Source organism: Arvicanthis niloticus, chromosome 6, assembly GCF_011762505.2.
Source record: "Arvicanthis niloticus isolate mArvNil1 chromosome 6, mArvNil1.pat.X, whole genome shotgun sequence".
In the NCBI taxonomy this organism is placed as follows: Eukaryota; Metazoa; Chordata; class Mammalia; order Rodentia; family Muridae; genus Arvicanthis; species Arvicanthis niloticus.
The window spans coordinates 57,570,752-57,595,781 of NC_047663.1; the positions used below are offsets into that span (position 1 = coordinate 57,570,752).

General features: G+C 41.5%; 1 protein-coding gene and 1 long non-coding RNA gene across 2 annotated transcripts in view; one reads left to right on the forward strand and one right to left on the reverse strand.

The window, feature by feature from the left end:
- Positions 1–2,716: 2,716 nt before the first annotated feature.
- On the reverse strand, positions 2,717–6,342 carry LOC143442780 (uncharacterized). The gene is made up of 2 exons (XR_013111268.1): positions 6,204–6,342; positions 2,717–3,181 (listed from the first exon to the last, which is right to left on the reverse strand). It is a non-coding gene; the product is annotated as an uncharacterized LOC143442780 (long non-coding RNA).
- A 138-nt stretch (positions 6,343–6,480) lies between these two features.
- The window catches only part of Cox10 (cytochrome c oxidase assembly factor heme A:farnesyltransferase COX10), a 109,477-nt gene continuing 90,927 nt past the window's right edge, over positions 6,481–25,030 (forward strand). The window contains exons 1-3 of the mRNA XM_034507377.2: positions 6,481–6,639; positions 11,411–11,544; positions 13,213–13,531. Of these exons, the coding sequence (XP_034363268.1) occupies positions 6,597–6,639; positions 11,411–11,544; positions 13,213–13,531 (496 nt within the window). The 5' untranslated portion in view covers positions 6,481–6,596. The remainder of the gene's footprint in view (positions 6,640–11,410; positions 11,545–13,212; positions 13,532–25,030) is intronic.

The window sequence follows — 25,030 nt, forward strand, 5'->3', positions numbered from 1 at the left end:
GACTTAAAGCTTTACCTGACTTCCTGCTCTGCTTCCTGTGTGTGGCTGAGGTAAGATGTTTCAACTTCCAGGGCTTATAAACATGTCTTGCCTTCCCCCACCAGGATGGACTCTCTATCCCTCTGGGACTCTATTGACAGCCGGGCTACAGGCCATTCATGTTAAGTTTTTCAAAGAATCTGGCTGCATTCTGTCCCCGTCTGAGAATGTGAGTGAGGTTAACTTTAAAGGTAATGGGCTCATTTCTTTGGCAGAGAAAACTTCAAGACAGCTTCATGTTATGTGCTGGAAATGAGGCTGTAATGATTAAGACTAGCTTCGTTCAAGAGACGCCTCTTGGGTTGTGTTGCAAAGATATGAAAGCTTCACTCAGGGCAAGATGTGACACACTTAAGCTTGTAAAAGACAGCCCAAGAGGTTTCCTGCGCCTATAGAAGTTGCTGCAATTGTGGCCCAACGAGGTGAAGCACTTCCTAGATTGGCACTTGAACTTAACAGTGTTTGGTTTTGAAAACAAGAAAAAGATTGAGGGGGTCATGGATTCTTCCTCTGGAGTTTTAGAGAGCCATTGAGTCCAGGAAAGGGTAGAAGGCCTGCAAGGCCTTGGAAGACCATTGTGTGAAGTTGTAAGGGTGAAAATTGGGGTGCAATAGTATCAATATTTTAGAGATGTCACAGCCAAAAGACATCTAGCAAGGGGAGCTGCATACAAGTAATAGAATCAGAAGAATGAGCAAAGCTGGAGGAACAGAGTCATCTAAGCCCCTTGAAACCAAAAACCCAAATACTGGGCATGGAGCTACAGGATTTGCTGTTTCCCTCATTGGGTGTTGGTCTTGCTTTGGTCCAATCTTTTATTCTGTTCCATAGAATGTCAAAAATACATAATTCCCCTCCCCCCCTTCTTTTTCTTTCTTTCTAGGGAGTCACAAAGAGATTGCCTTGAGGCTCAAAAGAACTTGTGACTTTTCAACAGTGTTGAGACTGACTGTCATGACTGAAAACTTACAAAGTTAGCTACATGTATTGTGAGATGGCCATAAGCTTATGGGGCCAAATGTGGTTTGAATAAAAAAAAAGTTCCCTACAGGCTTTTGTATTTGATACTTGGTCCCCAGTTAGTGATGTCGTTTAGGGAGATGCAAAACCTTTAGGAGGCCTCCCTTTCTGGGAGAAATGGCGCTGGCCAGGGAGCTATTTTTGAGAGCTTATAATCTGACCACATTTCTTACTCTGCTTCTTCTGTCCAGTTGAGAGGAGCTTTCAACATCCTGTTCCTACTGCCAAGCCTTCCCTTCCACGATGCCTCTGTCCTTCTGGAACCATAAGCTAAATAAACTCTTTCTTAATTTGCTTTGGGCAATGGCATTTTATTATAGCAACAAAAACGTAACCAACACAGTGAGCTATTACTTTCATATATAGTTTATGTGACTTTCAGAAAATTGCAATAATTTTTGAAGCTGAATTGCCAGGTCCACAATCAAATCTTTTGTTTTAAGAGCTCTTAGGTAGAAACTCAGTATTCTCGAAAAGGTCCAGATATGGACTAAGTACTAACAGTGTAAATTAAAGTTGTAGACCCGGTATTAGCATCTTGTCCTATACATATACAGAACTGGGTCAAATGAAATGGAATGCAAGTCAGGAAATTTAAAAATCAAGCAAAATTTTAAGGCTGAACTTCAATAACTGCACTGATTTGATGAAATCAAAAATTCTAAAGTAGAATGAAGAAAAAATCTAGATAACAGGGACTGTGTAATATATAAGGCACATGCAGCAGAATTGAAAACATGTGCATTGGTATCAGACAGGCTTAAATTCTAGTTGTGGCATTTTTTTACAATGTGAATTTGAAAAAAATGGGTGACTTATCTGAAATGTTGACACAATGTATCTTGAGCAAAAGTTCTTGAGAAAAAGTAACAAGACCAACATGAGCAAGTGTTATGTAGCAGCATAGTGGGTGCTAAAGAACACTGTTTTGCAAATATTGGACACATTGTTTTAACAAATAAACCTGGGGTGGCAGATGGCTCAGCTGGTCAAATGCTCAGCTGCAAGCCTGACAAACTGAACTCAACTCCTGAAGTGAACCCATGGGAGGAGGAGAGGACCAACTCCTGAAAGTTGTCCTCTGATCCTCATATACATGGCATGGCTCACATGAGGGGGCTCATACACACACACACACACACACACACACACACACACACACACACACACTCACACACTCACACACACACACACACCCCAAATTTAAAGTTGTTGGAAAAAGAGGCTCACTGACAAGAAGTAGTAGCTGGTTCCAGAAAAGATATAAGGAGGTCCACACATTCTTAGTCATTTACCAAAGATTACTGTCATGGAAGTCACCTAACTGGGATTTTGCTTGCTAAATGTCTTCCCCACATCTTGTACTTCGGACTTGTATAGTATTTAATACAGTTTATTTATGGTAACACATAACCATTTCCCCACAGCTAAAAACCAACAACTAAAAACCCTTAGTCTTTAACAAGGTTCTTAAGGTTATGATTTTCTCAAACATAGGATTAGTTTTTTACTATGCTCAGAACATTTTATCATCACTAGGATCTGATATGGTGAAAAGAACCAAACAAGGAGAGGGATGCCTTCCTGATGTGGTAAACCAAATATTTTGACTTCACCAAAGATGGGTGCACAGTAAACAAGAAACATGAAACAAAGCTGTACAAAATGGTCTTTTATTTTTAGTGTTACTTAAAGTATTACGGTTTTTTTTTTTTTTTTTTTTTTTTTTATTAGAAATGGTTAACACCTCAACCTGATGGTACATACCTTCATTTCTACTACTCAAAAGGCTAAAGCAGGAGAAACACCAGTTTAAAGACAGCAGTCGTAGGCTACATACTAAGGTCGTCTGATAAAAACAAAAATACAAAACAAAACTGCACTCCATTTGACTTTGTCTTTTTTCACTGGGCACGGCATTCTTTTTGGAGAGCTGCCACAATCTCATTTGTCTCTGTCTCATGTATCTTCAGCAAGCTTTAATACAGGTTGTTCAGCCCCCTAGGCCATTCACTGAATACATTGCCCAGGATGCAAGAAAATGGGGTTTATTTATTCTTCAGGCTTGTTACAGCTTCAGGATGGTTGTCTCAGCTCCAGGGTTCATTCCCAACCCTGCTTCCTGAAAATAAAATAGGCAAGGCAGAAAGAATACCTCCCTTCACATGTTCAGTAAACAACAAAAAAATTTCTCCAGACCTTCACCAGCAGGCTCCTTTTTTTCCTCTCCTGTCTAAGCAACATAGCCATCCTACTCTCCAAAACTCTGGAAAACAGAGGGACAGGTGAAGGTGGCTAAAATTATGCCAAAATTCTGGAAGCAACCATGATTCATTCCTCTTTGGTATTGGGAATTCTTCATCCCTCGATATAATCAGAGTCTATTTATTACAAAGGTGGCAAAGAGAGTTTACCCAGTGAACTTTCCTACTACTTTCCCATTCTAAATAACTGTAATCGTCCCATTTAGTATCCTAAGACTCACGGATGGAGCTGAGCCCTGGAAAGTAAGGATGGGAAAGGGTGCTATCAGACTATAATTGAGGTGCCTATCTGGAATGATCTCAGAGGATGATTCCCACCCTGATGTGATCAGTCACCTTGGAGGAACAAGGAGGAACTCTAGGGAGCTGAGCTGGGTGATCAAGTTCCCAGGAGGCTGTAAACTCCAATCACTTAAGAATAGAACATCTACTCTAAGAATTCCCATCAATAATCTACAAAGCTGCCATGTCAAACTGTGCCTAGAGCTGGGGACAGGCCAACCACATTTATGCAGGTGCCCTGCATGGCTCTGCCCATGAGGGCCACAATTCAGCAAGAGTGATGGAAGGAGAAGAGACCAGTTTCTCTTCCTCCCTGCTTCCTATCTGTACTTCCTGGAAGCACCTTTTAAAGATGTTACTCCCTAGCAGTAGCTGAGTCCTCTTGCAGTTTTCTCACCATTCAAAGAATCAGCATGGGGCTGGAGATAGAGCTTAGGAGTGCGTGCCTCAGTGGCAAGGAACAAAGGAACCACCCCAACTCATGTCCATGAATGTATTTGTTTCTACTTATCCCTATTGTAAGTCTTTTTGCAGAAAGGAGGTAGGCTTATGTCACGGAATACTAAGAAAAGGCTGGGGAACTCGTTATTAGTGAGAAACTGGCATGATGAATAATAAAAACTGAGGGAGTTTGTGGTGGCTTGAAAAAAAATGACCCACATAGGACCATAGGGAATGGCACTATTAGGAGGTGTGGCCTTGCTGGAGGAAGTGTGTCACTAAGGGGTGGGCTTTGAGGTCTCAAATGCCCAAGCCAGGCTCAGTATAGCAGTCTCTTCTGCTGCCTTCAGATGCAAATATAGAACTCTCAGTTCTCTAGTACCATGTCTGCCTGAGTGCCTCTATGCTTCTCACCATGGTGATATGAACTAAACCTCTGAACTATTAACCACAATTAGATGTTTTCTTCTAAGAGTTGTTGTGGTCATGGTACTTCTTCACAGCAATAGAAACCCTAAGACAGAGTTGGATAATCTTTAGAATATTTCTATGAAAATAATACCTACTATTGTCATAATGTATTCATGTATGAATAAAATATATGAAGGCAATTATATATAACTATCTTCATAAAGATTTTACATCTAAGAAATTGGTATCAATTGTCTACACTAAGTTTTTAAGTATATTGAGAATTGTACAACCACTACCACAATCAATTTAGGAATATTTTCATATTCTATCTAAATGAGCCCTGTACCCATCAGCAACATTCCTCTCTTCTCTCTACTCCTTCTACTAGCACTAGGTAATTACTTACCTATTGCCTGTCTTTAATGACTTAAGAATTCTGGAATTTTCATATACATGGAAACTATCTAATACATGGTCTTTTGTTATTGACTTCTTCAATTTAGTATTGTTTTCATGGTTGTCATATATATTTGCACTTTATTTTCGTTTCATGGCAAAATCCACTATGTGGATATATCATAGAATATGTATACTCAGTTGATGAATACTTAAGTTAGATCCACTTTGGGATATTATATTATGAGTGAATGAATGCTGTGATTTGTCTTGGGTATATACCTAGGAATGGCACAGCTGGGTCATGAGGTAGCACTGTGTTTAACCTATTGAAGAACACCTAAACTGTTTTTCCAAAGTGGCTACAATATTTTATATTCCCACAAGCAATGTATCAGGATTCCTACTTCCTCACTAACTTGCTAATTCCTGCTATTGATTAATTTTGTTTACAGCCATCTTAGAAGTGTACAGTCCTATCACCTTTTGGTTTTATAACACAAATTTTAAGAGACAAATATAAGGAGAAAGGAAGCATTGCTATACAATTGACTTGTTTGAACCACTCAATCTCTCTAGCCCTCAGGTTCCATGTCATGTAATCATCCAGCTAGGCATCTGAGGTGTAATTTGTAAAGGGCTAACTAATTTATGATGATCACCATTCCAGGATGAATGGGTCTAATTAGCCAAGATGGTTGCAAAGCAGAAGCCCTAATTCATCTAAGCAACAACACTCACTGTTGGTGTGATTATACCCCAAACTGTGCTTTTCATCTGTGTATTTAGGGCTTGCACTTCGTGATATTTCACTTAACACAGCATGTTCAAAGTGCTTGCAAAACAGTGGAGTAAACAAAGTTGTTAACTTTTCAGTTATTCACCAGGAATCCATCCTCGTCTTCCTTAGTTTAACATTAATTTAATGGGGACACCCATTAGCTTAGATCCACGGTGATGAACTGTGAGGGGCCTCAGAGAAATCAATCCCATTCTCTGCACTTGTCTTCGTGGTAAACTGGGAAAAAAAAATAATCTCACAGTTCCTTCTACTGAGCGGCAGTTGACTCTTCAAAGCCTTTCTTTAGCCTACTTCACAGAAATGTTAGCCTCATTCCACAGCGTTTTCTACCTTATCCCTATCAGGACGCCTCTCACAATGAGCAGCTCTTGCTGCAGAAATACAGCGCATGCTCCTACACAAACTCCCGTCTCAGTGCCTCCTGATTAGCACCTGAGGTGAACCACAGAGATCTCACCTCATCGTTGAAAGCAAGCACAAACTGCCCTTGTAAGACATGTTTCGCTCTCTTAAGGAGTTCCTTTCTTCCTCGTTCTTTTACTTACCAAACTCCACGAGAAGCCAACAGGCTGGGCAAGTTCAGCCTGGGTGACAACTGAGGAAGCATTCAATTTTCTCTCAAGCTGAGGGGACTGCCGGGCCGACTCCAGAGCCCTAACCTCGCCACGACACGCCTTCCGCCCGCGCGCTCCGGCGATTTGTCCCCCGGGAGCATCGCGTTCACCTAGTCTAGATCTGGAGCATCCGAGGGGAAAGCGAAAGCTCCACCGTCGGATCTCTTAAGCTCCGGTAGCCTAGCTTTTAGAGACCACTGGGAGCCGGAAGTGACGAGAGGAAGTCCCGCCTCACTCAGAGGGCGGGCTAGCAAGATGGCGGCGCCCAGGAGCCGGTGAGGTGAGAGGACGCGGGGGTCCTGGGGACTGCTGCACCAGTGCATTATGGCCGCGTCCCCGCACACTATTTCCTCGCGCCTCCTCACAGGTATTGTACCCGATTGGGAACGATCGTGGGCGAATTGTTTTCTTTTTGCCACGCGCGGGACCGTGTTTCCGGCTGCCTGCAACCTTGGAAGCCCTTGGCTTGTCACTTGGCAGGGAGGTGACCTTTGGGGTTACCTAAAGGGACGAGGCCAAGAACTGTGGACTAGCTTTGCACCATAAGCCAGGTGGTCCCTAACGTTTGATGTCCCGTGCTCTTCGGAAATTCAGACAGTGCAATCTGGAGGGCAGGGTAAACCATGCGGCTCCACAAGCCTGGCATATGAGAGCCGCGGTTCCTAGCCATTGCCTTTTAAAGACAAGAGGCGCACCTGCCCCTGATACGATGATAAAGTGTTACGATGATTACCAGGATAATGATAACTGCCAACTGAATCCCATTGAGACAGCGCTGTACCATCAGTATGGTTCCTTCCATCAGAAGGACTTTTGACAGATGTGTATTTATCACAAACTCTTGAACGAGTCTTATATATTACCTTTTCAGAGACGCCAACCTTAGCACTCTACCTAAAATAGGAGCCTTTATCTTTCTTTTCTTGTATTAATTTATCATAGTTAATACATGCTGTAAGTGTTCACACGTGCAATACAGATGTACGAAAATTTTCTCCCAGTTGGTTACACACTTTGTGAAGGAAGAGATCATTTGTTTCCCTAGTTCACCACTGTATCCCTCATGTCCAGAACAATGCCTAAGGACATTGATGATGCCCAGTCATTTGTGAATGAATGAGATTGTACTGGTAGAAATATTAAAGAGGAGGTTGGTTTTGTGGCTAGTATCCATGGATGATGGAAAAGTGGTCCATAGTGCAGACAAGACAGTAGAAGTCAAGGTGTACCTTCTCACATCCCAGAACTATTCTGTAGGCTCTCCTGTCACATACACACTGCCCACAGTGTCCGGCTGACTGTGCTGATCACTGTGAAGCTCTTTTCTCCCATGAGTTTGTGTGATCTCAGTGCAGATCATTTGACTTTTCTTTAATGAAGCATTCAGAGTGTCTATAATGAGGTAACTGAGCTAGATGTTCTCAAAGGTACCTTCTGGCTCATAAACTAGGGCAGCAAGTGGAAGGGTGGGTAGAAGAGACAAGGTTAGACCAGTACTTGGTGATTGCTGTAGCTGGGGCTAGGTAATGGAGACTCCTTGGACACCTCTGTTTTTATATGACTGACAGTTTCTAAAATAAAAAGGTTGTGGGGTTTTTCGTGTGTGTGTGTGTTGGTGTCTTTTTTGAGTCACTTTTTTGTTACTTTCTGTAATCCCTGGTTGCAAATATTCCTTGATGCTGACCCTTGATACTCATGTTTAGAGGGCTCATCACTTCTTAGTGCTTATATGGAAGCTTCTTTCTATACATATTCCTCAGAGGAGCCTTTCTTTCTGCCTTTCTGTGTAGTATTTCAGCTTCTTATAGGTCAAATCTATTTTGATTCTTAAGTCTCATAGTGCTAGGAGGTAGGTTGCATGTGAGCCTTCCACCCCCTCCCCCTTGTTTCAGGATCAGTCTCTGGAGTGGTAAAATAGAGGGAGTGAAATAGCTTATTTTCTGAAATTGAGCATATCTTTAGAAAAACCTGCTCATATTTAAGTCTATGAAAGATTCCTCTCAGAAGGTTGATGGGAAGAGTTGGCAGAGAAGGATCATTAGGGTTGTTGAGTAATTAGCAGTTACTTCTGAGTTGACTTATAACAGTTCAAGTTCTCATTTCCATTAAATATGGTTCAGGAACTTTAAGTCTCCTTGGTTAATTTAAAAACTGAGCCCTACAGTGGCAGTCCAGTGTTAATGATGAATAGAGGTGTTCTGTTATCTCTTCAGATTTTAATGTATCTGTTGAAAGTCCTAGGTATGGTAAAGTGTATCTGTGTTTACTCAGGCCTGAAATAGCTTTCATTTTCTAGGTATTTGTTCATGGACACTTGACATACTGTGACTAAACCAAGTGTTGCCATCATTTACAAATGCAAGTTTGCAAGCTGTGTCCCTCCCCACCCCTCATAGTGGTGTTGTTACTGCCATTCTGTAAAATTTCAGCTTGGCCCATCTAATCTAGAAAGAATTTCCAGGGTGGTTCCAAGGCAAACATATATCCATTCACTTGAAAGTAAGCATGTTATAATTTTGATTTGAAGATACGACTTCAGTGCAAATTGGCACACCTCTACTTTCAGGTAATGGCCTTGTATTTCCAAAGGTGGGACTTGTTCTCACAGTTCAGGAAGTCTACTTGGGCTTGTCACTTACCAAACATCATTTCACTTTATTATATGGCAAGTGTCCAGGAGCTGTGTTGACTAAAGGAGAGACTCTGCCATCAAAGAACTAAACACTATGATGATGGTGTTTTGAGAAATCTTTCCTTGGGGAGATGGAAACAATGCCTACTCTCTCATCATAATGTCCTAATCAAAAAACAAAGTATGATTCTACTGAAGTTCAATTTAGGGAACCATTGTTTTTATTGAGTTGCTTACAGAGCATGGATGAGAGGGCTACTGGCAGGAGGGGATCTCAGAGCAGCTGCACTTGCAAGTTTGGACCCAATATGGGTGATGGCTTCCCCATAGCCACAAAAGGGAACCTTTCCCAGCCTAATTACTCTGGTATCTCTAAGCCCTGAAGCCATGTGCATTTAAGGCAGAATTGCAAACAAATGGTGTGAGGAGTGTCTGGAATCTCAGATGAGAGTCCAAGTCCTCCCCAACCCTTCTAAGAAGGATTGCCAGCAGCTATCCAGCTGGATCCTGATGGGCTCTTGCAAGCAGGCACTGCCAGTCTGATGAAGATGGAGGCTGTTGTATTCAAAGTACTGCATTCTAGAACAGATGAGAGATCCACAGCCAAATACTAGGCAGAGATTGGGGAAGCCCATGGAAGAGGAGGCGGAAGGATCGTAGGAGCCAGAGAGGTCAAAGGACACCAGAAGAACATGGCCCAAAGAATCAACTAACCAGAATATGTGATTGTATGGGTCCTACTGAGGTCCTCTCTCTATATGTTATGGTTGTATAGCTCGGTGTTCTTGTGGGATGCTTAACAGTGAGGCTGTCTCTGACTCTTTTGCCTGCTCTTGGGACCCTTTTCCTCCTACTGTGTTGTCTTGTCCAGCCTTAATATGAGGGTATGTGTTAGATTGTAACTTGTTATGCTATGTTTGGTGATAGTCCTTGGGAGGCCTCCCCTTTTCTGAAGGGAAATGGAGGAGGAGTGGATCTGGGGGAGAGGGGAGGTGGGGCTGGGAGGCTGGGAGGGGAAACTGTGGTCAGGATGTAATATATGAGAGAAGAATAAAAGAAAAAATGTACTGTCATAAAACACATTATAACATGATAAAATAGTGGAAAGAGATTGAAAATTTGATAGGTAGAGAATAATAGATGGCATACAAGGAAACAGTGTAAATAAAGTTGATTCAGTTATGTGTAGTCTGCTTGGTTATAAGGTCCTAACCCACTATTACTGTGGTAAAGTAGATCTCCGTGTTTGTGTGAGTAAGATATGTTGGGTATGGTGGTTTGAATACAGGCACAGTCATTTGAACTTCAGTCCCAAGATGGTGGTGTTGTTTGGGGAGGTTTAAGGGGTACAATCTGTAAAACATGGGTTGGAAAAGAAAGGAGATTCATGAAGTCTGTATGATTGTCTTCACTCTGACTGCTATTATTCTGCTCCAGTGTAAGATCATTCGGTAGAATTAGAAAGAGAGGGACAGAGTTGACAGACGTGCCAGAATTGAGTGGACTTGTTGATTCATTAGGTGAGAAAGGAAGAGTTCAAGATGCTTCTGAAACCTGCAGTAAAAGATAGAGATAAGTATGAGAGAGAAACGACCTTAGAGACCTAAGGCTATCTATTCACACGGAGACACCAAAGGCAATCGGATTTAGGCACACTGGGCCTTCAGCAATGACTTAAAGATCAATAACTACCCATTTTTTTAGGGACAAGTAGTTGTCTTGGTTACTTTTCTGTTGCTGTGAAGAGACACCATGACCAAGGTAACTTACTAAAGAAAGAATTTACTATGTGGCTCAAGATCTCAGAGAGTTAGAGTCCATGACCACCATGTCGTCATGTGAAAGAGAGAAGGAGAGAGAGGGGGAGGTAAGAGAGAGAGAGAGAGAGAGAGAGAGAGAGAGAGAGAGAGAGAGAGATTTGAGAGGTTTAGTAAAGTGATTAAGAGAGAGAGAGAGAGAGAGAGAGAGAGAGAGAGAGAGCGAGAGAGATTGAGAGGTTTAGTAAAGTGATTAAAATCCAGATTTGGATGCAACAGAAGCAGCTTATTCCTACCTGGGTTGCCGATCATGTTTTACTGAAAAGTATTTCCCCTTCCTTGTAGTTGTTTTAACTTCACAACCACAATGGAAGTGGAAGCCTTCATCTCAGTTTACTGGCATTTAGCAAGAAAAGGTGTATGCTGCCTTTTCTACTTTTTAAAAAGTGAACTCACTGAGTTGTATTTTCTTTTTAGAAACATCTACAGTGTGGTAGTCTCCACTCTCCACTGAATTGTTGTAAGCATAATGATGTGAAAGTGACATTTCCCCAGTCCTGAAGACTGTCCAGACCTAAGCCTCAGGCTAATGAGTGGTACTTATTCCAGGGTTGGAAGCAGAGGCAGTTTAGAGCCTGACCTCACCCAGAGCAGCAGTCTGCTTGGCTTTTCCTCTAGGTGGATGTGGGCATTGTGAATGAACAGCTGCCATTTCTACATGTCTCCCTTTTCTTGTCTCTCTGTTTCAGGCTCAGTAGGAGGATGTGTCTGGTATTTAGAGAGAAGAGCTATACAGGGGTTGCCACACAGGGTTACACATCTGTTGAGGAATGTCAATAATCAGTGGGTCACGGTCCAGCACTTGAGTTTCCTCAAGCGTATGGTAAGTAGAAGCCATCCTTGCTTTCTGCCTCTGCTTTTCTCTGGGTTTGGGGGTTGCAAAGATTCCTATTAGAAGAAAAGTTTTAGGAAGTACTGTTTGAAAGGGGCTTTTATTTAGTGTTCTCTTAAGTTTATCCAAAACTTAATCTCTTGTTTTGATTATTCTTAACTGAAACCAGAATTATTCTGGCATTTGAGGTTAAATATATGATCTTGAATTTATTGATTAAGTTTGGAGAAAGATTGAAAACTTATGGCATATTTCAACCAGGCTAAAATTAGGAAAAGCTGAGCTTGTATGATGCATCTCTTATACATTCTTTGAAGTTCTCTAAATACGTCAGTAATACAGAAGTAGTTGTTTAACAGTGTGACCCCTTTATTTTCTTAGATCATCTATGCATTTGAAAAGTCTTTAAAATTACTTTTGAGGGGTTGGGGAACAGCTCAGTCAGTAAAGCGCTTGCATTGCCACCATGAAGATGTGTGTTCGATCCTCAGAACCAACATAAAGAGTTAGGCATGGAACTAGTGAGCACATGTCATCTCAGCTCTGAGAAGGCAAAATTAGGATCCCTGGGCTCACAGCCCAGCAACTCAGCTCATTTGATGAGACTCTCTCAAAAAACTAAGATGTATGTCTCCAGAGGAGAGACACTCAAGGTTGACCTGTGACTCTACATGTGAACATACACACACACACACACACACACTCTACATGTGAACATACACACACACACAAACTTTTGAGTCAACTAAAATAAAGATTTTGTAATTTGCCAGTGCTATTACAGGGGCACTGATAATCTAGTTAGTTCTTTTACAGGCCTGTATACATGCTGACACACCATGAGCTTGTGGCAGCATCATGACTCAATCGTATAGAAAAGGGTCAGAGAATACAGCTGGAAAGTCAAAGCACTTCAGTGAATGGCTCCCAAATTCATAGTTTAATGTTCTATTTGGAAGCATCTTATCCTTTCATTTAAAATATCCACTTTAACGTAAAATTTAAAGAATGTTAATAATTCTTACTAAAATTCAGTTTTGTCAGTTTTAGAAGTTTCATGTTCTCACTTATAAATAAAAGAGTTAGAAATAATGAACTGTTATAAGAGTTATAAATAATACTGTTAGGAAGATTAACTGAAATATATGAGAAATAAAGGGTCTCATAATATCACTAGTAATTACCAGTTTTTGCTTCAATGAGTGATAGTCAAAACTATCAATAGCTCTACAACCAGTGTCCTTACTGCACCCCGCAATCCTACGTGGCTGTAAGTCAGAGGCTCTGGGAGACCGTCCAGTGAGCTCCCATGGACAGTCGCTTTAGAGCTCAGGGGGCCAAAGCTAACCTTGGCAATATCTGTAGATGGCTTCCTTGTATTTAGAAAGCCCATCCTTCAGAAACGTCAGTGAATAACAGTGAATAATGTATGTTCCTAGATTTTTCTAAACCACAAATTTAAAACCATAGCCAAGGAATTAACTTTGTGTCTGCATCTTTCAGTGCTGATGTCTGTGTTACACACACTATTGGTGCTTGCTGTGCTAACCAATCTTAAATGTAGGACACTTTTCCAAGTACCATAAAAATATGACTGGTGGAAGACATTAACCGACATCCTTGTTTTTAGTAACATGTGCTATTTGTCTCTCTGTCTAGTATGTCACACAGCTGCACAGGGGCCTTAGCCAGCGAGTCAAACCAAAGCCAGAGCCACCGGCTTCTTCTTTCCTTGAACACACCTCTTCAGGGCAGGCTAGAGCAGACGTGGATGAGCTGCCATCTTTCCCAACACCCAGTCTGCCTCTGTCTCAGAAGCCACATAAGGAGGTGGTGGAGCTTGAGACGACCTCCATAATGGACCATTCTCTTGATACAGCCAAAGAGAAAAAGGAAGAAAGGCAGTGGAAAGAGATGAAGCTTCACACTGACGATCTGCCTGGCATTTTGGCCCGGCTGTCCAAGATCAAACTCACAGGTACATGGTTTTCAGATACTTTTTAAAATTTCTACCGAGCTATATTTACTATGTCCCTTAAACTTTGAAACTCAAGATTTTTCTTCCTTCTACTTAGGATTCACACTCAGATATTCTGAATTTTGTTTACACAAGACTGTGGGTTGTCTTACATGTAACCTTTGTAACAAAATTACTCTCACATAAATTAAAGTAGATGTTTGCCCAGCCTATTTCCTCAGTTCAGGAAGCCACACTGCACTACATAGTGTGAGCCCAGGATGACCATGGGGACTTTAGCTACTCTGTGTCCTGTTCCCCTTGGGACCTCTAGGGTTATTCCACATGTACAAGACTACAGATTACTCCAAGGATGTTTGGAAGTATTTCCCTTCTGATTCCAGTGTATTAGATCCGATTTTATTGCATTCAGCTGAGTATTAACCTATAGTGTTGTCTATTGTATGGACTGTCCCATGAGCTCAGTAAAGAGTAGTTCCTGAGTCCTCAGATAGCTAGACTTGGACACACCTCTCACATCCACTTTACAAGAGTGTTTGGGTTACCCCACAAACTGAAGGCCTCACCCTCTTCTTGGATGAAAACAAAGGGTCAGAATGTGACAATCCGGTTGGACCAGGTGGTCTTTGAACACAGGAAGTGGCAGATGGAGTCTCATCGGATGAACAGAAGTGAGGGCTTAGAGCATGGAGAAGGATGAAAGAAAGAATAATTTCATTTGTCTCAAAGGTGCAGACCCTCAAAATCCAGGGTAAAGAGAATTAGACAATTTCTTTTCTCGGTGACTTAAAGAAAGTTACTTAAAATTCTCTTTTTGGTGGGAGTGGGGTGGCATGTTAAATGAACAGAGTGAGTCTAATAAAGTCAAGTGAGAGTTCTGTGGTATAACTAACAGCATAATTCTGTATGGAGATGTGTCTGCATGCCTCCTCATTCCAGCTAAGCAAGAGCTTACCACACCTCTAAAGCATGGCGCTTTGTGGTCTTCACAGGAAGTCATGGGTATCATGCTGTGATTGCTAAAAATAAATATCAATAAGTAATAGCCGTACAGATGTCACCTAGGAAGTAGGACCTCTTAGGAGGCCAGCCTCAGAAGTGGGCCCTGTCAACAGCAGGGTCTTTGTATAGTGTCAGTTAACACATATAGTCTGCAGATTGATCCACTTCTCTTATCATCCTGTCTCTATCAGGAATAGTAGCAGCATTCTCTCCTCAGCTGAGAAGCCAGTCTCTTTCAACCCTAGTCAGGAGTCTGAGTATTACTGAGAGAACCTTTTGTAGTGTATCGAAATGTGCTTCTTCCTCTGCAACTGCTATTCTAATTCATGTTGAGAAGATCCAGGGCCTGTGCTTTTTGAGATTTATTTATTTTTAATTTTATATGTATAGGTGTTTTGCCTGCATGTATGTCTGTGTGCCATGTACATCCCTGGTGTCCACAGGCTGGAAGGGGCCATCAGACCCACTGGAATTGGAGTTATAGAGGTTATGAGCAGCCTTGTGGGTGCTGGGAATTAAACTGTGGTCCTCTGGAAAAGAAGCCAGTACTCTTAACTGCTAAGCCATCTTTCCAACTCTATCTATCTGCCTGACTGTCTGGCTATCTATCTATCTATCTATCTATCTATCTATCTATCTATCTATCTATCTGCTGCAGCTCCTTATTGTCCTTTTGCCTCACTATAATTCATGCCACTCAGAGCTGCCAGCTACTTTCCCCAGATACCACTTCCAGTCAATTTTTCTAAACTACACAAGAGACCTTTTTGTCTACACATTACTTTCTGTCCCCACTCTGTCTCCTTCTAAGGCAATGGTAGTGAAAGCCAGTCCTTGCATCTCAGCTTACCTGTTCCATGCCACCATGGAACTGATCTGCCCATCTCACTTCTAGTCAGATCCTCCATGCCTCTCCAGGAAGCCTGCACTGGGTTCCAGTCTTGAGATCCTACCTGGGACATTTACTCACTAGTGTGGTTTTAGGTAGTTTTTGTTCACCCTATTGAGATAATTTCTACATCTGGAAGGGAGGAAATACAACATGTCATTCAGTATTTTAATTGTATGATGTATTAAAGCCACCCAGTGTTCCTTACAAATGGGTACAGAAACTGAGTTTGTGGGTAGTTATGGGCAAATATTTAAGCATCTTCTTACTGTGTATATTCGTGTTGTTTTTGTCCATGCAGATTGTATAGGTGAGTGAGGGTTAAGCAGGCAGGGAGATGAGAGACTGGAAGCAGCAGTAGAAGCATGAACAGAGACCAAGAACCTTGCTGCATCCTGGGGCATTCAGAAAGTTGATATATGACTTGGGTGTGATAGGAGAGGTGCTGGGAGGGCTAGTGTTGTCACGTGGGCTCTTCCTGTGTTGAAGAGCTACACTGTTAAACCACAGTGGTAACAAGTTCTGGAAGGTTCCTTAGAGAAAGATGATCACTTTGTGATTTATTTCTGTTTTAAATGTCTTAGTTACCATTAATTTACTGAGGGCTAAGTCAGACACAAACTTCCTACGAAGGCCTGTAAGGAGCCTGCAAGCAAGCAGATGGTCAGAGGAGGGGAAAACAAGAAGGGGGCTCTGTCACAATCAGAAGTGCAGACCCTTCCTCACCAGGAAAGACTTGGACCACACTGCAGATACAGGAGGACAGCTCGGAAGCCTGGCTGGAACAGGTCAGGAAGTCAGTGCCCACTGCCTGGTGAGTCAGGGGATGGATGACAAGCTGAATTTCTTCTAAATGCTTACAGGACCTACTTTGAATAATGTACTTCATTTTTAAAAGTTTATTCCATGAGTATTTCATTACTAACAAATAAAGGGTAACTAATTTAAGGTCAGATTTTTTTCTACAACTTTTCTTTATTCTGGCTATTATAATGTTTTTCCTTTTATGTGGCTTATGTGGTTATATATCTGAGTTGGCATTCCAGATAGGGCAGGGTTTAATATGTAAAACCTGATGTCTGAAATCTTAAGCAGGTGGTAATCATTTAACATCTTACTTATTCTTCAGTGTGCATGGGTACACTGGCTCCCAAGTGTCATAGGGGTCAGGAGCACTGATGGCATGCTTGTTAACATGGTCATTTCTTGCCTTGTGCTGGGAATTCAGTCACCGTGGGTCCAGGACACAACCTGGAGATCTGCATGTGTGATGTGTAATGTATGGTGCAGGTGTTACATCCTTCTTGTTACCTTTACACTCAGAAACCCAGGACAGGCAGAATCAGTCATCAGCTCAGAGACCCGTTGGTGTGGCTGGCGCTGTTGAGAGCTTGATTATAGAGAGCCAGAGGTGCTGAATGGGACAGCTGGCCACAGGAGAGGCAGCTGGGCAGAACCTGGACCACACAAGAGAGGCATGAAAGGCAAGATGTTCAAGGAAAGGGGGCTACCACCTCACCTACAGCCATGGATAGAAGAGACCTGGGGTCATAAATTTTCCTCATATGATTTTATTTATCCCATGTGACTAATTGAATTAAAACCATTTCCTTCTGCTTATTCCATTTAAAGAGGTAGCACCTTTTAGTGACCCTCAGCCCTCTCATCTGACTGGCCTTGTACTTCCCTCTTTAGTTTATCGCTTGAGTTCATGCAGCCTGGAGTCAGCAGGGGTATTTCTTTAAGGAGATCCCTAATATATGTAAATTGAATTCTCTTGGATTCTTAACATCTTAGGAAATTCATTTCTAGCTAATGGCAGCTGAGGCACACAGTTTTGGGAGTTAGCAGTCACATTATAGAATGAGTCTTTTCTGTGCTTCCTCTGATTATAGGTATACGATGTCAAGGGATGACCATACACTGATCAGATTAGATTTCCTATGTAGGAAGGCAGGCTAGCTGCAGCCTGAATCCTTGACACTTCTATTAGGACATAGGTCATACCTTTGCTTGTGCAAATGCCATTTTAAGGTGTGTGTGTGTGCGTGTACGTGTGCGTGTGCGTGTGCGTGTGTGTGTAAGACTGAGTTCATAAAGGAGTAATAGGCCTCGCTTGAGCCCCCTGCCAGCTAAACTATTTACAATATGTTTTTGCAGTTTATTGCAGGGTGTTCCACACCAGGGTGAGGAAATTTTATTTGGACTAGGATCATAAGAGGCTGTGGTGACTAAACCAAGTTTAGGCTGAATATAGGTTAATAAAAAGCAGGACTTTTCCTGACGAACATCTGTGCTGAAAAGTTGTATTTCCCAAGGCCAGCATACTAAATGGGTTGTTTATTGGAAGCAATAGATGAAGCTATTGCTGGAAATGATAGAGACCACAGTGAGTAGTCCTGAACGCTGCTTTTGGTTCAGAGAAAAGTAGAAATGGTGCCGGTGCATTTCAGTGGTAGCTGGACCAGGCAGCTCCAGGCTCCTGCAGTGATGCCGTTCTACTTGCAGAGTCAGTGCGAGCAGCCTCTGAGGCTGACATTTTGAGTAGTGAATAACAATATGCTTAATAAAGCTTTCTGTGGTATTTTAAGTCTTGTGACTATTAAGTATTTATTTTAAGAAAATACAAATAGGTTTTAAAAAATTGAAATGCTCTTATAATTCTACCAAGCCACAATAACTATCACTTTATAAGCATCATATTCATCTTTTTGTATGACACTTACTCTGATTTTGCTGACTTAGATTTCTGTTTTGTTTTTTAGATTTCTTAAGACAGAATATAAAATAAGAGGTCTGGGCAGATGGCTCAGGGGTTAAGATCGCTTGTTGCTGTTCCAGAGCACCCAGATGAAGTCTTAGCAGCCACATTGGGTGGCTCACAACTGCCTGTAGCTCCAGTTCTACGGGGTCTAATGTTCTCTTCTGGCCTCTGTTAGAGCTAGCATGCAAATGGAGTAACAGACACACACAAACTCAAAAGAAATGAATCATCTTAAAAGATAGAAAATAATATATAGAAAGCTCCATCTGAGTCATCTAACATCTCTATGTACAATTTTCAGCCCCTCCCTACCTATGCATACTCTGTCTAAAGTTAACAGTCCACACTGTAGAGTTAGACTGACTGAGCTGGAATTTCTCATTTGTAAAATATGGGTTGGTTGTACAATTTTGGGGACATTTTTTGATGTCTTAAAAAGCTCATTTTCCACTATAAAATGGGAACAATTCCATCTGAGAGGTTTACTGTAAAATTTATAAGAAATAATTTGCATGAACAATTTACTGCCTAGTTAATATTCAAGGGAAGTTAATTATTATTATATGGTGCTAATATATGTGTAAGACTTTTGAGCAATTTTAATATCATTGTTCATACAATGATTCAAGCTTTTTATGTTTTTATTTTTAAAAGTTAGGTCTCTAGAAATAAGTCCTTTTTCATATTTTTATTGTCCGTATATTAATTATTCAAAATAATGGGCCTGTTGTGGCATTTCTGGTACATATTATGTACTTTGGATATGTTCACCCTCCTGCTGGCTTTGGCCTCTCCTGATCCTCCGCAGCCCATGTTTGAGTAGACAGAGCAGGTAGCATACCACTGCATAGCTGGACCCCAGTTTATTTACTTCCCTTCTGTCTTGGTAGTTTTCATTTTATTATCATTGCTGTAGATAGTGCTGAAAAGAGTATCTTTGTCTTTCATCTGGGATGATTCCCCAGGGTAGATACACGCAAGTACCTTTTGGGGATAAAATATGCAGGCTTTCAGAGCTTTTGTTTGGCAGATTTCCCTGATGAAAGGTTGTACCAGGTGATGCTATGACCCAAGTAGGCAACCTACCATACCTTCAGCACTTATTGCTGGCTAATGCTGTAATTTTATAAATAATGTGAAGAAATTGTAAAAAATTGCTATGCAAACATGTTTTATATTTAAAACTTCTGATGATTGTTCATGTTCATTGATGATTTGTATTTTTACTGGAGACAATGCATTTGTCTTCCAGCCTTCCCTTCTGTTTGCCTTACTGTTTGAAAGGATTCTTTACATAGTATATCAGTCAGTCCTGGTTTGTGTGTGGACATGCATGCGTGTGTGAGTACATGTGTCATTTGCTGCTTTTCATTGGCCAACATTTGATATATAAAAGTTAATTTTGTGGCAACTAAATCTATTTTTCTTAGGGTCTGGTCTCATACCATATTTATGCTTTTCCATTTGAAGACTGTAGAAATGTTTGTCTTCTTGTCAGTATTACATCTGTATAACTTTATACTGTGTGTTAAGCTTCTTTCTTTTCAGGATGTACATTTTGGTTAGTGGTATGCAGTAGGCTTATAACCAGGTTTACTGCCCTTGCCCGTGTTACAGTGTCTCATTCACAGGTTTAAAAATTTATAAAGCTTTCTCTGTGGAGCCCTTTCTGTTTCTATCCTTCCCTACTTCCACCCTAAGTCCTACTAGTACCTTAAGGGGAATTTCACTATGTTCCCGGTTTAACTTGGGTATGTATTCAGATCTTTATGACATCGCATTATCTTCATTTATCTGATTCTCCCTTTATTCTTTGTAAGTTTTCTAGTTTGTTTTTTAAGTAGGTCAAAATATTTGGTACTAAATTGACTTGATGTGGGGTATTTTAAAATATTTTTTTTCAATTGATTATTTCTTGAATTTTTTAGGAAAGTAATCTAATGGTGATCAGATTATTCTCTTTCTTCTTATGTGAGTTGTTTTACTTTCTGGGACATTTCCTCTGAGTTGGCCCTGTCCTATAACTTTCCTGTCTATCACTTGTCACTTTTTGGGCAGGCCCTCTTGTGTGTTATATCCACTGCTGGTTTGAGTCTCACATTTCCGTGTCATTACCTCCCATAACGTTTCTGATGGTGCTGTGGCAGGCATTGTTTCTTCACAGTGTTTTGACCCACTCTTGTGCTTCCTTGTCAGGGTACACACACCTCTAGTCAGTTCATTTTCCAGTCAGTTCATACTCATTGGGCACTACTACATTTATTTTTCTACATGTTGGGGACAGAATGAGGTATGATGAGTACATTCTTGCTTTCATGGATGCTTTAATAAGTGTGTGCTTCATAAGCATGTGTATACCACAAGCTTATAAGCTGGTGGCTGAATGCAGACATGCTGGATTTTTTTTTTTTTTCCCTCATCATTGAACAGTTTTTCTGTGTAGTAGGACTCCTCTCATGAAGTAAGTTACAAGAATAGTGATCACCAGTTCACATCCTTGATATCATATTCCTGTGGCCTGGAAGCAGATATAGAGGCAACATCTAGAACTGGGACTATTTCTCAAAAAGATATTTTCTTGGTCTTTCTGAAATCTCAGTGCAGTGTGTGTCCTAGCCTTGATTTTTAGTGTCCTCTCTCTTTCCTCGGAACACGTGTGTCAGTATTTAGCCATTTCTCTGATGCAACTGCCTGCTGAGTTGGAGGATTGCCCCTGTGTGCCAAGGTGTGGTGGTTGCAGGTGACCTGATAGACTGGATGAGGGCACAAAAAAGCATTGCCTGCTATGCCGCAGGGAGAATTGTGCGGAGGAAAGGCCCTGTCCTGCTCTCTTTTGGAGAGTGACCTCTCCAGCCCTTCCACTTGTGATGCAGCCACTCTAGCCACCCCTGGCCATGGTAGTGAGGGGCCTTTTCACGGAGTCTTCCCACCTTAGCCATCATTCCATTTGGCCTCCTCTGTTGTTCCTCAACAAGAAGGAGTAAAGGGTACTATCTGGATAGCCTCTATTTCCTGTTTTTATCCAGATCTTTACTGTGACTGCTTAAATTTTTTTCTTATTCAAATAATGAAAATAGAAAACAAGGATGTATCTCAGTAGTAGGTACTTGCTTATTATACACAAGACCCTGGGTTCTACCCCAGCATGACATATGCACTGTTTTTCAAATAATGAGAGTAGTTAGCCATCTCATAGTAACTTCCCTAAGCCTCATCTGACCTATTATAAATATGCTTATATTTATAATATATTTAAAATATATTTCCTGAGCAGTTAGTTTCCTCTCTACCATTTACTGAAGAAGATACAGATTTTCTTTATTTTCATTTTTATTCAGTTTGTTTCTGTTCTAGTTTGGCTTTGTATTGCTGTGATAAGCACCATGACCAAAAGCAACTTGGGGAAGAAAGGGCTTATTTCATCTCCCGGTTTATAGTCCATCCTGCAGGGAAGTCAGGCAGGTCATCCCCCAGCCCTAGCATCTCCACTCTCCTGGGATCGTCACTACTGCTGAGGCTACATCTTCACCAACAGCCTTTGCGGGCCTCTCTTCCGGGACTCTGACCCAGCATCATTGCACCAGGCCTTGGCTGCTCTCCATGACTCTTCAGTCCTCTAGCGTCTATGCTGCCTCAACTCATGATATGTGGAAGAGTCACACATTACCAAGCACAGCTGCCATTTTGTGATACAGCCTTTGCCTCTTGTGGGCCACAGCTCTGCCCTTAAGGAAATACTTCCCAGAAAACTTTAACTCAGTGGTGCTGGTCTGTTGTTAATCACAGCCGATTCTTCAGTCCTAGCTAGCCAGCATCAATATTTCCAGTAAAGGTTTTACTTCAGTCTCTTGTTGATCACAGTTGATTCTTCAGCCCCAGCTGATCATAAGCTCTTCTGGGATCTTAATACAAAATACCTCACAAATGGCCCTGATAAGTCTTTCAGGGATTCCCAGCTTCCCTCTGAAACTTCACAAACCAGGCCTCCATCATTTGCATTTCTCTCCAGAGTGTTTTACTTTTCCTCCAGAACAGCTCACTTAAAGCTCTGAGAACTCAATGGCTTTTCCAGGCTGAAGTCCAAACACTTCTACAGTCCTCTCATGAAATAACATGGTCAGGTCTATCACAGTAACACCCTACTCCTACTACCAATTTCTGTCCTAGCTTTGTATTGCTGTAATAAACATCACAATATGATCAGATGCAACCTGGGGAGGAAAGGGATATTGTATCTTATAGCTTAGAGTTCCTCATGAAGGGAAGTCAGAGGAAGGAGCCTGGAAGCAGATAATAAAGCAGAGATCATGGAGCAACTCTTGCTTACTGCCTTGCTCCTCATGGCTTGCTCAGCCTGCTTTTTAATATAACCTGGACTACCTGCCACAGGACTGCAGTGGGCTGGGCTCTTTCCCATCAGTCACTAATCTAGACAGTGGTCCTAGAGACTTCTTTAAAGGCCAAGCTGGCAAAAACCAGTTCATTTATGTGTGGGGATAGAGGGAAGGGGATGATGTGATTTTGGTTTGGTTTGGCCTTCATGGCAGGGTTTCTCCGTGTAGCCCTGGCTATTCTTGCTGGACTTGCTCCATAGATCAGCCTGGCTTCAAACTCAGAGAGTCATCTGCCTCTGCCTTTTGAGTGCTGGGAATAAAGGCATGCTTGAACCTCTACTTAGCTCTGTTTTTTTGTTTTGGGTTTTTTGGTTTTTTTGTTTTTTTTTTTGTTTTTGGGTTTTTTTTTTTTTTTTTTTTTTTTTTTTGGTTTTTGGTTTTTGGTTTTTGGTTTTGTTTTTTCTGTGTAGTCCTGGCTGTCCTGGAACTCACTCTGTAGACCAGGCTGGCCTCGAACTCAGAAATCTGCCTGCCTCTGCTTCCCAAGCACTGGAATTAAAGGTGTGTGCCACCATTGCCCGGCTGCTCCTTTTTTTTTTTTTTTTTTTTTTTTTTTTTAACCTTCTTTTTTCTTTAATGACTTATTTATTTCTGTTTTATGTGCATTGTTGTTTTGCCTGTATCTGATTCCCTGGAACTGGGTTTACAGATAGCTGTGAGCTACCATGTGGATGCTGGGAATTGAACCCAGGTTCTCTGAAACAACAGTCAGTGCTCTTAGACCTCTGAGCCATCTCTCCAGACTTTAACCAGATTCTTTTAACTTAGATGAATAATTTAGCTAGCTTGCTCTGTTATCTGGTCATGTAATTATTAGTTTGGAATTTTTTTGTTTTAAATTCAATTCATATTGATTAAACTCATTGTTAAATATAAAGTGCTGTAGTTGAGGCTAGACAAAGGTAAAAATAAATTTCACCTGAGGATGAAAATCACTTTCAAATAATATTGGCAACTCTGAGAGAGGGATAGAGGGAGAGAGGAGGAGGAGGAAGAGGAGGAAGAAGAAAGAGAGAGAGAGAGAGAGAGAGAGAGAGAGAGAGAGAACATGAGTATGAGTAAACAAATTGAGAATGGGCTAGCTGCTTGTATGGGAATTCTGAAGAGCAGTGGCTTCACCTCTTGTGTCAGGGAGTCCAGCGTTACTGTTTCGTTATACCACCACGATGCCTTGTACCTCTTTCTTTCTCACTGCTTGATGGCGTGTGCGCCTTAAGGCCACCAGAGGTCTTCTATACCCTTTTTGCCCTCTAGACACAGACATGAAAATGGTCAAAGGTAGAAGGTCAGGAACCACCTTACAAGAAGGGAAAGGAAAGCTCCTGATAGGAGCCTCCTCAGCCACTTTGGCCAGGTTTGTGTGACATGCAGCCAGCTCCAAGGGAGGTTGTAAAGTGTGGCGGAGTTCCCATAGCCATCATTTTAAAAGCCTGAACATTGAAATTCCAGCCCAATAAACTCTCTAGCATTTCTCTAACGTCATATGCCTTTGAGATCCTTGGACTCTTGTTTTAATGTAAGTTTCTAGAAATCTCCTCCCAAAATTTCTTTACTCTTGGCCTGAGTTGCATCCTAGGAATCTGAATTTCAGCTGATGCCCCTCATACAGATGGTTCCCATAGCATGCATGCCTTCAGGGGAGAGCACTGAGCTCCCTCTCCTGATCCCACTTAACGCTGAGAAGTCTATCTTCTTCCTCACTCCACACAACATACGGGTGTACTTCCTGTCTTCCTCACTCCACACAACATACAGCCGTACTTCCTGTCTAGTGGGAATTCTTTCCTGCCATTATCTTCCTGTCTCTCTGTCTGCTTACCCAGTCTCTACCCATTACTCTTGATACCTGAGTTCCTATTAGATTCTGCAGCTCTAAACAGGTTACCTTCTAAGCGGAGGCTGTCTGAAGCTCCTGGGGGCACCAAGGGGTTGTTCTCAGTCTACATGCAAGACTTGGCTGTGTGCTTAATTATTATTTTGGGGAGTAATATTGAGTGCTTAGTTTACAATTCAAAGCAAAGCATGGTAGGTAGCATGGCTTTGATTAAAAATAAGGGATGCAGTAAGATGGTTCAGTAGGTAAAAGCCCTTTTCTGCAAACCTCATAGGTTAAGTTTGATTCCTAGAATTCATGTAAAGATGGAACAAGAGAACCAAGTCTACAAGGTTGTCCTTTGACCTCTTATTCTTGCACCATAGCACTTAGACACCTACATAATACACACATCATACATACATGTGCATGCTCACACATACAAACAACAATATTAAATAAAATAAAGAAGTGGTTTTTTGAAGATTAAGAAATGGAACACTAACAGAAATAATGAAAGAATGCTCCAAGGCTGTTAAGTGCTGAAAAAAGATTTTTTTTGCCAATTGTTATTTTGGAAACCTTTCTGTAAACTCTTTTGTAAGCTCTACTGTAAAGTACACATGTCTTTCTTAAA